At 38.7% G+C, this 13043-nt stretch overlaps 1 protein-coding gene across 7 annotated transcripts in view; it reads right to left on the minus strand.

Annotated features, from left to right (window-relative positions):
• SYNE1 (spectrin repeat containing nuclear envelope protein 1) overlaps window positions 1-13043 on the minus strand; it is a 278124-nt gene that overhangs the window by 33164 nt on the left and 231917 nt on the right. For all 7 annotated transcript variants that reach the window (XM_084201522.1, XM_084201521.1, XM_084201518.1 and 4 more), the window contains 7 exons: window positions 11181-11275; window positions 9966-10200; window positions 9075-9269; window positions 7116-7241; window positions 6204-6359; window positions 4115-4273; window positions 3478-3644 (listed from right to left, as the gene is read on the minus strand). In XM_084201522.1, coding sequence (XP_084057648.1) covers window positions 3478-3644; window positions 4115-4273; window positions 6204-6359; window positions 7116-7241; window positions 9075-9269; window positions 9966-10200; window positions 11181-11275 — 1133 coding nt within the window. The remainder of the gene's footprint in view (window positions 1-3477; window positions 3645-4114; window positions 4274-6203; window positions 6360-7115; window positions 7242-9074; window positions 9270-9965; window positions 10201-11180; window positions 11276-13043) is intronic.

A 13043-nucleotide genomic window follows, 5' to 3' on the forward strand; every position in this document is an offset into this window, starting at 1 on the left:
ATAGTGAAAAATGTTGCACTATTAAAATCAGCTGTGAAAAGATCAGTTTAAAAATAATCTTTTTTGAGTAAAAAAAGTATTTCTTTTCCAAAATACAGCACCACTGTGTAGTAGGACACCAGTAAAGGCAGTTATATTTACTACAGCAATCAGTTTGTCAGTTTGCTCTTTCAAAGACTGAATTTCTAGAATTCTGAACAACAGCTAAATTTCTAGAAGAGATAATGAGAAAAGAGAAAAAAGATGCTGAATCAAAAATCCAAGATGATATAGGCTGCGTTCAAGTATTTCATGCAGTTACAAAACAGTCATTAATATGAACAGGACAGCCAGGCTTTGATAAGTTAAGTCTGAGACACTCTTTACAACTTCTTTCCTTCTCTGCCTTTTGCTTGTAGTCATGCCCCTGTGATGACACAAACATCAAGCAGACATATACAGTCTGCTTATTCTCATGTGTGTATATGCTCTCATATTTGAAAACAGCAGTAAAATCAGACCACAGTTTCTCTCAGACACCCTAGAGATTTTACTAGTTCTAAGTCTCCATCACTATAAAAAGATTATTCCAGGATCCAAAAGTACTAGCTGTAAAACAAAATATGCTGTTATCACTGTCAACTGTTTTTCAACTGAGCAGAAAAACAGTAATTTCTAGCTATAGTACTGATTTCTCTATATCAATATTTCAGTTAGTTTCCCAGCAAGCCAAGACTTCAGAAAGAATAGTATCAATCAAAAGCAAACAAAAATAGCTGCCTGCCTTGTGATATCACAGTTACAGTCTGGGAGGTCTGAATCCACACTGTTGTCCTCCGCCATCCTCACAGCATGCAAGTCTTCCACCACAACCATGAAATTTTCCAGTACTAAAAAGAAGAACTTCCACTCCCAAAGCCTGCAAACACTGTTCTTTTGGAGGGGGGAGGAAAGGGGACGCACTTTGCTGGGGAGTACTGTACAGAAAATGTTTCATGCCAAACAAATGTTAACAGCCGTTGCTTGATAACATGACACTGGATGGTGACAAGTGGTCATGTTTCTAAATAAAACCTGCATTCATCAACATGTGCCAGATTTGATCCCCAGGAATGTGGACTGGGAGTGGTAGGGGAAAGGATGAAAACACATACAAAACCTTCTTTGCAAAGCCTGAGCAGTTGCAGCAATGCACCATTTCCTGGCTGTAAACAATGGCAACTTTTTTCATGAGGCTGACATATCAGAAAAATTCATCTGAAAGGATTACAAGGTTCTAGAAAGGAAGAAATGTAAGTGGTGCAGAGACAATTCTGCAGCTGTCACTTCTGTAGTTACAGACCTCCTCTGAATGGGGGGGCAATTAAGAGTAACGGGTAAGGGAACAGAACGTGACAAACAAAGATGCTTTTACAGGTGACTGGAGAAGTTTCACCACACAGTATAAAACTGACAGGTAAAGATTTAGACTTGAAATGTATTACCATAAAGTATAACTAAAGCACTTTCACACAGCACTTTCTATTAGTTCACAGATGTAGGAAAAGAAAAATGCTCCAGGCAAGGGATTACTGTAGCATTGCAGGAAGTCTGTAGGCTCTAATAATTTATTAATACTGTCAGGCATCCGGAACATGAAAAGATGTATTTTTTTTCTCAGCACCAGGACAACTAATATGCCTTTACTACCTGAATGAAGCCAAAACTATGTTATATGATACACTCCAAATTCCAAAATATCATAACAGAAACACATGCCAATTTATAAGAACATATTCTAAAGGGCCTCCGGAGCATTCTAAAAAATTATCTTGGGAGATGCAAACCCTTTTGTCCACTGGTAATTAGACATCAATACAAGCATTTTGTGCATACATTAATCAACAGCTTGGGTTTTAATGATTTCCAGCCTAAGATACAGCTGAACTACCAAAATTTTCATAGCCTAGCATCAAACCTTTCCACAATTTATTTCCAAACTTCAGCGAGTTTGCAGAGGTTTTTTTTTTCACTTCAGTGGGCACTAGAGTGTAAAGAGTTATATGTTTAATTGCACACAATAATGATGAGCATGCCAGTTGAGAAAGCTAAGTTGAAATGATCTGGAAATACAAGTAAATAATACTTTACATCCATTAGTTTAGAACTAGGACTTGACACCTCATGATAACAGAGTGAGAGGGTTTAAGTGTATAATATTGCATCTTATGTCTCCCCACCTGTGAATGATACGAAATCCTAAATCCTCACCACTGCCTGTAGTGGGGACTAATCTGTAATACTGAATAGACAAGACAGGTAATTTTGAGATGCGTTCTGCAGTTTCTGAATACAATCCCTTTTTGCTAGAAACTTCCTGAAGGTATTATTTGAACACTTCTCTGAGTAAGCATTTCAAAAGGAAAACAAAAATGTATCAAATATACTTTAAATTCAACAATTTGTGATGTATCCCATCCACTGAAACCAAGCAGGCTCCTTGATGATAACGCAACACTTCGTGATTTAATCATTCTGTAAGAAATATATGGTGTTCACTACTTTAAAATGAACTACTATTAAAGGAGCTGGAGCCACTGGCATGCTTCTGCTTACATAAAATTTACTGCTCCCATGCTAACAGATTTCAGAGCAAGAATGCACTAAAACCATATGAAAAAAGAAGAGACAAAAAAAGATGATGAAAGTAAACAAACCTTTTTGCTGCTAACAGGACTAAATTATTACTAATGCATATGTCCTTACATCAAAGAAATGTGAATTATAAAGTACATGAGCTATGAATCCATGAAGTGCAAAATAGTGAGAAAATTATTGTTGGTGATGGAAGGAAGACTGTAGCACAGCTAAACAGAAAGTGTCAAAACAAATAATTTTATTTACTTATCAAACAACAATCCTGTATTTTTTTTTGTTCTGAAAATTGCTATTAAGCTTTTGACCTTGAATAAAAAGAGTCTTTTAGCCCAAGATGCATACATCTACCTGCAGTTATTCTTCTCCATCCATGAAAAAAATGATCTGGCAGAAAACTTAAGACTTAGTTTTAGACCTGCTCTTCTTGAAACACAACTACAAAGACACTGTTTTGATTCTGCTGTCAAGAAATTTTTAGAAAAACTACATTTGCATCCAGTTTTAAACACTATGTGAAGTAAGGTGGTACTAGGGCAAGGCTCACTAAATCTGATTGCAAGTGATCCTACATTGTAGAAACATAGAACTGTTAAGTTTGGAAAAGAGCTTTAAGATCAAGTCCAACTGTTAACCTACTACCATCACCATATTGTTATAATGAAGCTTTTAAATGACTCTTCTTGAAAAAATGTCCTGTACCATAAAGTAAAAGAGCAAAGTAATTTTCACAGAAATATGTTGATAGTTAAGAATAAATTTATTTCAGAATTTATGATAAAAAGGGAGACAATAAAGGATTTTAAAAGCATGATGTCTAGCAAATAAATCTGTCCCACTTAAAACTTAGAACAACTGTCTTACCTGGCTGCAATAAGATCTAGAAGATGCTGCCACCTGTCATTGATTTTGCCAAGTTTGTACTCAATCTCTGATGCCTTACTCTCATGGCTGGCTTTAGCAAGTCTCTCTCCCATTTGCTGAAGCTGGATTTTGTTCTTCTGGGCTACAGCAATTTCCTCTTGATAATCCTAGAGAGTAAAGAGCAATCAGAAGACAGGGTACTTATTCTAAATATACATTGCTCTACACTACAAAAGGAATGGTGCAAAAACACAAGTGAATGTTGTTTGTTCAGTTGCTTGGTACAGTGGAGTGACAACCTCATATATTTGACAGATAAACAAAAACAACTACCAGAAGAATGAAAAAAACCTACCCAACACAACCCAAAACACAATGCCTTGTATAAATATGCTATAGTTTAACTCATTACAGGCAATTCTGATTGGACACTTAGTAAAGCATTCAAATGTCTCTGACTTTGCATTCACTTAATTTTCTGGTACTCTGGGAGGTCCTATCTCAATGAAGATAGGAAAATGCTTCATAGTGAGAGAACACAAACACCAGAACACATCAGGGTAAGGTAAAACCTTAATTTCAGCTAATTAAAAAACAATTAAACAGTTAAAGAAGAGCACATAAATGTACACTATACCTTTTTAAGTTTCTCAATCATTTCTTCTATGAGGATGTCACCATTTTGAGACACCTTACTTTCCATTTGAGTCAGCCATTCACAGAGCTCCTTGTTCTTCTCACTGAAGACAGCCCACTCATTCAGTCTGTCACTGACTTGTTGTCGACGCAAGGAGACCTGAAACCATTTGCAAGAGTGAATGAAACTAAAATAGCAAACGAATTTAAGACATGCTTAAGACACTTAGTGCCTCAATGTGAATTCCTCTAGCCTTGCAAAAGTGTTGCAGCCACTGACTTGCCACTGAAACAAACTGGAGTTGTACAGCAAAAATTTCTGTGACTGCCTGTAAGTTCGGGGTAAGCGCTGATCTCAGATTTCCTGTTAGCTGCATCCTATGCACAGAGACAGGCACCCAAGCGTTAAGCTCAGGAGTCTGTCAATATCTTGTTTCATAATGCCTCTAACCCAAAGTTTTCATTAGAAGATAAAAATTGTATTTTCTTACAACTTTTGCTCACTTATAAAATTTTATAAAATACTTTAGCCTCAGTGATTAAATTAAAAAGAAAAATGCTTCACCACAGCATAAAACAAAAGAAATGGATACAAATATAGTACAGGCCAAAGTCCAAAAGTCTGTGCCATTTGTGCATGAGCACATGAACACAAAGCTAAATCCAAGATACACTCTATTTTGCAAAAGGAATTTTTTTACTTGAGTGTCAATACACTAATATCATAGATAACTATTTCTTGTGTATAGGAATGATACCTTGAGAGATTCCAAAGCACTGAGGTGTGCTCTGACAGGAAAGATTAGGCATGACACATCAAACAAGCAAATGCTGCAGTTAACACAAAAGGAAGGAAAACATTGCTACATTTAAGAAATAGCTGTAACTGTGGTACCATCTGCAGGGGCAGACCAAGATGGACACTGAAATCAAAATACCAGAACATGCTAATCAGCAAAAGCATCTCTCCAGCTTCAGGCATTGGTACAACTACTTACTTCCTCCCCACTGTGATCTGGGTTATTTCTAACTTTGTACTGTAATTTCAGCTGAAAAGATGAAGCTCTTTCTCAAATGAAAGTGATGTGCTTTTTAACTACTGCATTATCTTGAACAGGGGCATACATGTGATCTTGCACTTCCTTTTTGTGGTTCCAAACTTGATGACAGCTTTCCGGAATAAGCAGCAGATGAACGAAGGGTTGTACTAGGTTACGTCCTGAAACACTCAGCATGCTCAAAACTAAGATAAAACTTCTTTACTTGCCTCCTTCTTTTACCATAAACATACAAGCAGTGACTGAATCATAATTTAGATGCAACTACACTTGCTCGTTCAAATGCAACTACCTCATGACAAGTTCTGTGCTGGTAACTGTGAAGCCTTTTTCCTACCATGGGGGTGTTTTTGAAGCCTTCACAGGCACTTTACATAAGGTAACCATTTCAAGTTAGCCGCAGCATATCTGGACTGCAACCTCTACTGAACTACAGAAACAAAATCAGGATAATCTGAAAAGTTGGGTAAGGAAGTCTCCACTACCTGGAGTGTAAATGCGGGGCCAAAAGCACACTAATAGCATGATGCACCTGAAGAAATTAAACAATACTCCTCAGCTTCATTTTGCAGGCAAGAGAGTCACCATCAGACTAATAGAAATGCAGACACTGAGGCCTGAAGTAGGAGAAGGTATCAGCAGAACTGAAGGTACAATAGGGCAATGTTGAGTGGGGAGAGGACAACCTTTCTGAGCACAGGTCTTCCACCAAAGCAAAGTGCAGCTGTATTATTTCTGTGTTTTTTCCCAGCCAGCCATCCCAAGTCCCACAGGTCACAGTGTGAACCTTTGGCTGATTTTTCAAGGCTGTTTAAATATGACCTCACAGACATTACAAAGAGACCTAGAAGCACTAGCAGCAACTAAAGGAATATTTCAATGGATGTTCCCCCTGACTCAAAAAGAATTCACTTCTGAATAGAGGTGTGTCTACGTGAATCTTTTCTAAAAGTTGCCACTTGGATTCAATTTTTCTCCCAACACTTTTGTAGCCTGCATACTGGTCCCATCAGTGCTCAGTGCTGTACTTGCCTGGTGGCACAGCTCTTCCCACTGCCTGTGCAGAAGCTCTATTCGCTCACTCAGGATTGAGATATCATCTGCGCTGATATATACAGACAGGGTCTCCTTCAGCAAGGAGAGGTGTGCAAGGTCATCTGTCCAACCTTCAACAGCATTCTCTAGCTCCTGAATAGAAAAACACAACGAAAAAGGACCAGTTTGCCAATAAATACAAACTTAAGTATGTTGATGAAACAGACAAGTAGTATTACCCACTGAATCACATCTGAGCAGATCCACCATGTCAAGCAGACTGTTTCAGCACCATCTCAAAGAAAAAAACCTTCAATCCCAAATGTACCAATATTTTCAGAGTTATGATGGCAATAACTCCCCAGCAGAGAATAAAACAGCAGCCTTGTAAAAAGAAGTGGCAAACTAAGATACTACTCAACTCTTTGAAGTTCAATGGCAACTGGGAAGTTCAAGTATTGGTTTGGACTTCGTTGCATTGAAAATATTTTCAAGTTTGTAACCCAATTCCAAAATGCAAACAGTATAGCAGAAAAGTGTTGTCTAAAATCCCCCATAGTCACTTCACCTCAAACAAAACCCATTAAACCAGAAGTTTAGATACTGTGAGTTTAAATTTGAGTTTAGAATTTCTGCCATAAAAACACACCAATATAAAGCCCTTCTACAGTATTTTTCAGACCCCGTTCTGCTATCACTTTGATCAGATGTATATTTACTCTGACAGACTTGCATTATGGTGAGATCACTCTGGTATCATGGTGTCCATATGCTACATGGACAGTTTCCTGTCACAGGGATGGCTGACTGGTTTGCACCATCAGTAATATGAGCCCAGTTAACAACAGAAGAAGTTACTGCACAAAGGCAAACAAAGATGAGACAACAATCAACAGAGAAGTGCTTTACCTTGCAACGAATCTGCTCTGCATGCAACTCATCATGGTGATCTGGCAATGGCTGAGAAAGCTTTTTCTTGAATGATCTTAGCTTCTCCAGGGAGTCTCCGATGCCCTTTTCACATTTTTCCCAGTCCTGAAAGCAGAATGTTTATTAGATTTCAGTTCTGAGCTGTGTTATATTTATGTCAGTTGATTTGCCTAAAAATAACATGCCCTGAAAACTCCCTCTAAATAATACAAAAAGTCTCAGAATCTGAGTGATGTGTAGAAATGTGTAGAGTTTTTTGTGTGTAGGTCTCTGTTAGTAGAAATACACAAGGTCTTCTGTTATTAAAATTTTGTCTAGCTCCAAATCCATCCTTTCAGCAGTCTCTCCCTGACAAAATTAATTTTCCACTTTCTTTCTTGAATGCCTGTATTAATCACACCATTACTCTTTTACAAGAGCTTAATTCAGGTGCATTAATCTCTGTGGAAAAAAAAGGAAAAAGTGTTTGGGGAAACTGCAAATTCAGTGCAGACTGAAGTACCTTCTTGAAATCAGCACCTTCAGTATCAGTATCTTCTTTAAATCAAAGCTACACCCAGCTTTAGTGTTTGCATACTTTACAAAATTTTTAATGTGTTCAATGCAAACAAACCCTATAAAGTAGCAGTATGGTTTTACCTGCCTCACCTGCTTGTTAAAGCCTTATATTAAGACAAAAAGATCCCTAATAAACCCCTAAAGAATACCAGTTGGGTGATACCAGAAAACACAGAACCTGTATTGAAACTTGCATTGTTATTGAAACTAAGTCTTCTGTTTCAAGAATTTCTCCTTCTACCACTGCCTTTGTATTTCTCTCCTCCTTTTTTTTCCCAGTCTATGCCAGTATTTCATGATTACCTTGATGAAGAATTAGCCATATCAAATAATATGACCTTGCATGAAAATAGCCTGTGATGTTCTTAACACTCTTCCCCTGCTCTAGCATGGGGTTCCTCCCATGGAAGAGAATCCCTCACAAACTTTTCCATGAGCTCTTCCTATGGGCTGCAGTTCTTTACAAACTACTCTGGAGAGAGTCCCTTCCATTGATTTCTCCAGACCCTCAGGAACGGGCTCCAACAATGGTCTGCTGCAGAGTCAGAGCCAGCAAAACAGCCCTGGTGTGAGCTCTCCATGGAGTCACAGATCCTTTGGGCATCCACCCGCTCTGGTGTGGGTCCTCCATGGGCTGCAGGTGGATCTCAGCTTCCCTACAGACCTCCATGGGCTGCAGGTGGATTTTTGCTCCACTGTAGAGCTCCATTTCTCTACCATGAGCTTCAGGGCAACCTCTGGTCTGGCTCCTGGAGCACCTCCTCCCCCTCCTTCACTGACCCTGGTGTCTGCAAAGCTGCTGTTGTCACACTGTCTCACTCCTCTCTCTGGATGCAATTGCTCCTGCACAGTAATTTTTTCTTTTTCCATCATCTTAACTTATCCCAGAGGCACTACCACCATCACTATTGGGCTCAGCCTTGGCCAGAAGTGGGTCCATCTTAGACCCAGGTGGCATTGGCTCTATCAGACACAGGGGAAGCTTCTGGCAGCTCACAAAAGTCATCCCTGCAGCTTCCACCTAGAAAAACTTTGCCACTCAAACCCAATACAAATATGTGCAAAAATTGAACAAAATTTGTGCAAAATAAAATAACTTTTTGCTTTATTTTGAAAACAGCAGTGGTATGGATAGACTTTATTGGCAGTATTACTGGAATAATACTGGAAATATCCATCACAATACATCCACTGACATGCAAGCCTGTTATGAAGTATTACCACTCCCAGTTTCAGAGGTGGTGAAGGGAAATTGTTAGTTCATGGACTGTAAATGCAGTTCCTGTATTTGTGTTTGTCCATTGAGAGAGCATTCCTCCACCAGGGCTCACAGTGAGAAACCACAAACTTGCTGAAGTACAGAAGGAATTGCACACTTACTTTTAACAGCAAAGCAAGCTGTTTCTTTTGTTGCTCCAGCTGAGTGCTAACTATCGTCCAGCGCTCCTGGATTTCAGTAAGCTCTGCCTGCAGGACTGCCTCAGCTCCACTGTCAGCAGAGAGCAGCAGTTGCTTCCCAGCCTCCACAGTGAGGATGTAACTCCCTTGCTGCCTTAGCAGAACTTTCTCTTTGAGCTGAAAATATTAATAGTTTTCTGTCAGCTTTGTCCTTTTAATTACCATTAGCACTTAATCACAGTTCAGTAATTCACTCTCAAGCCCTTATTTTAGTTGGTTGGATATCCTGTCTTATGCATGAGCCATGGCCCAAACACTTTAACATTTTCACAATCATTTACTGCAGCAAACCTTTAGAAAATTTCTCCAAGGAGATGAAGACACGAAAGACTTCTTTCTCCCCCTTAATGTCAGTATCTCAACTGCTCTTAAAGAGAAAGATTTCCTCTAGAGCCTGCTATGCTTATAAAGTTTATTATTATTATATCCTTCTTCCAGCTAAAAAGCTTGAAGACATCAAGCTGCTCACTAGATACTGTTAACCTCTCATGAAGATGGACACTCAAGGAATCCTTGTTATCCAGTATACATTCCACAAGCGGGTCATCACTATATTTTCAAGACCATTTCAGTGTGACACTGGCTGAAAGCAAAAACAGAAGCAAGCGCAGCTGGAGAGTGAGGGCCCACTAAGTTCTCTCTTTCACGTTCTTTATGAACTCCACCTTTGCTTCCATCACACTTCTGATGTTATGCCAGTTCCAGAAAAGAACTGGCAGAGCAGACTGGCTGAATCTAAGACATATTTTAAATGCTGAAGACCGTAAAAAAGGCAGGGATTTTTTCCTTTTTCTTCAACCACTCTGCACATACCTGCACTTCATCCAGCAGCACTCTTGCTTGCTGCAGTGGGACAGGAGCGCTGCCCAGCTCGGTTGCTGGCTGACAGGACATCTCCAGCAGCCACTTGCGCAGCTTCTCCGCCATCTCCCTGTAGCGCTGCCACTGCTGAATCCGGCTGTCAATGATCCCCCGCATCTGCTGCGCTCGGCGAATTACTCCTTGCCACTGATTGCTCAGAAGAGTCAGATTCAGATTAAATTCATCCCTATTACAAATAGATAAACAATAAAAAAAGACAAAGTAACCTTCATACTTGGATATGTTTGCTTAATGAAATACGTTGAAGTGAAAAGGAAGGTGTCTGTCAGCCAATTGCAAAACAATAAGAGAAAAGCACAGAAGTCTTGTGAAGGCTGACTGAGGATAAGAACTTCACATTTCATGTACTGGGAGAGTTAAAGGGATCCAATTATTGACACTTTAAAAACGCCAAACCCTTACTGCACAAAACTCTTCTACCTTCTTCCCAGAAATACACAAAGAAAACCCATAGGTTTTGACAGTTTGGATTAGTCAAATTCATAGTAAATTATAGAGATTTCACAATTCACCCCAGATTTACTACTGAGCTCAAAGCAGGCCTGAGATACACACAGTATTAACAAAATTCTCACATTCCAAAAAACAGGTTGTCTTTGTACCATGATAACCTTAGCAAAGTCAATGCATATGCACAAGTGTGAAGCCACTGGTGTTGCACTGATTTTCATTCGTTTGATCACAAGCATTTGAAATTAAACCCTAGGCAACAATGAATTCCTATTCCATCACATTAAGGCTGCAGGTGTTCTTAAATGGCAGTAGGGAATCCTCCAGGTGGAGGCAAATCCCCAGGTGGCGTAAATGAAAGGTAGTGCAGGCTCCTTTGGTGAAAGTGACATTTTCAAAATACATCAGAATAGATAGATATGTAACATGCTTGATATTCCAAGACAAATCTTTGTCAGAGAAGCAGCCTCAGGAGGTTGCTGTATTCCCCAATGCATTCACATGCTCCATAGCATTCTAAGGAACAATGTCTTAAGATTTGGCTAATTAACAGCTTAACCACAGCAATAGTAACTTACACTTCAGAAGAGCATGATCTGAACACTGCCATCTGCTACCTTCTCTGTTTGGAAGGCTCCCACTAGTCTAAGAATAACTTCACATAACCAGCAGCAGCAACAATACAGCAGTGTCTACCTGTCATCCACCTGTCCTTGTTCTAGGAGGTGCTGCCCATCAGAGATAATTGAATGCAAAATCTGCTGGCGGCTGAACATCTCTGCCTGGAATAGCTGTTGTACAGGAAACAAGGAGGTTAAAACAAGATCTTACTTTTTAATTCTGTCTGTATGCACTAATAAAAATGTATTTTCATATATTTAATCACATTTCAGATTAACTCAATGGGAGTTTTTTCTTGACCTTGATAGAAACATATTGAAAACTCTCATTTTAGATTTACTTGCTGCTTCTAGTAATCATTATTAGTTCCTCAAGACCAATATTATAAAGCTAAATTATATCAACAGGAGATAGGTTTTATGTTTCTGAGCACAGTTGTGTGACTGACAATATAATCTGCAACAAAATCCAGATAGCGTATTTTTTGTTTGGACAGACAGGGCACTTTTTATTTTTTGACATGTTTAAGAATTTTATAATATTTTGCTTTGTTATACAGACCATGTGTGATAGTGTTATATAAACTTTTAATACACTTTTACATTGCCAATAGAGCCTTAAAAGAAACAGACAGCTATGTATAAGAGCTAGAAATCAATTTTCCAATTCTTCCAAGTTTTCATATTTATTTTCCAATTTTCCTCACAAACAATAACAGCATAATAAACTTTCACAATACTTTTAAAACCTTCTCATTACTTAAATGTTACTTAAGACAAAAAACATTTCCTAATTACTACTTAAGCAAACATAACTCAAGTGTATGTGCTACCAAAATTTATTTTTAAAAACATCTTTCCTTTCAGTAATGGACCATGTCTCTATGTAAGATTCTTCAGGAATATTTTTATGTTAATGAAGGTACATGCAAGTATCACTGGACTGACTCCATGTTCAAAAGGTTTACAGAGACTTTCAAAGAAAAATTATACTCCTATGAAGCTTGAGGTTTTTTTCCCTTCAGTTAGTGATGGTATTTGCAGTTGATAGAAGTTCACCCTTGCTTGAACAAAGAGCCACTACTCTCCACTCCTCTTATACGGCATCCCACCAGCTCAAATTGTGATTGTAGCAATCCCTGCATCTGCACCTGCCAGCAGAACACCCACTGGCACCTGCACATTTAAACCCCTCAAGCACATTACATGTAGTTTAGGTCTTCCAGATGATGCAGTAATTTTTCAAAATGAGATTTTGCCTCTCTGAATCACTGAGTTAACTCTGAGGTGCTACTCAGGTCATACATTTTCTCATAAAAAGAAAGAATGTTGTCTGATTCTTTACAGAAATATTTGAGACTGTTCTTTGAATGCCTTGGCATTTATCATTGACTGAACCTGAATCAGAAGGAAACTGAATGCTGTTATTATCTCATGAATGAAGCCACAATAGTGTGGCACTGAGAATTTCAGAAAGCTGAGCAAAAAGGCAAGAATTTTACTTTCTGTCACATCTATTTTTGTCAAGTTAGGGGACACGAAGCACAGGAGGTAACAGCATCTACCAGCATTGTTGACAGATCGAGACTAAACAGAACCCAACTGCTGCAATTGGTTAAACAAGTCCCCCCACCCAAAAACCCCCCAACCTTTCCCACCATCCCCTCCCTCCACACCCCCAAAAATCCAAAACCAAAATAAAACTAAAAACTAGCAAAACAAATTCCTTCAAAAGGGAAAATTTTAATACATTTTCGGAGGACAGATGAAATAAAAACTTATCAAGCATGAGAACTCTGCTTAGAGTGGATGTACTCAAGCCCTACAGAAAAGTAGAGATATTACAGTCACCATCCACTTCCTTTCCATATTTACACTCTGTACAACAGAGGAATACTCTGTTACCTGTTACTCTGTCACCTAAATTTGTCACCCAAAT

The sequence above is a fragment of the Fringilla coelebs genome (genome assembly GCF_963513975.1).
Source record: "Fringilla coelebs genome assembly, chromosome: 3".
NCBI classification, from domain to species: Eukaryota; Metazoa; Chordata; class Aves; order Passeriformes; family Fringillidae; genus Fringilla; species Fringilla coelebs.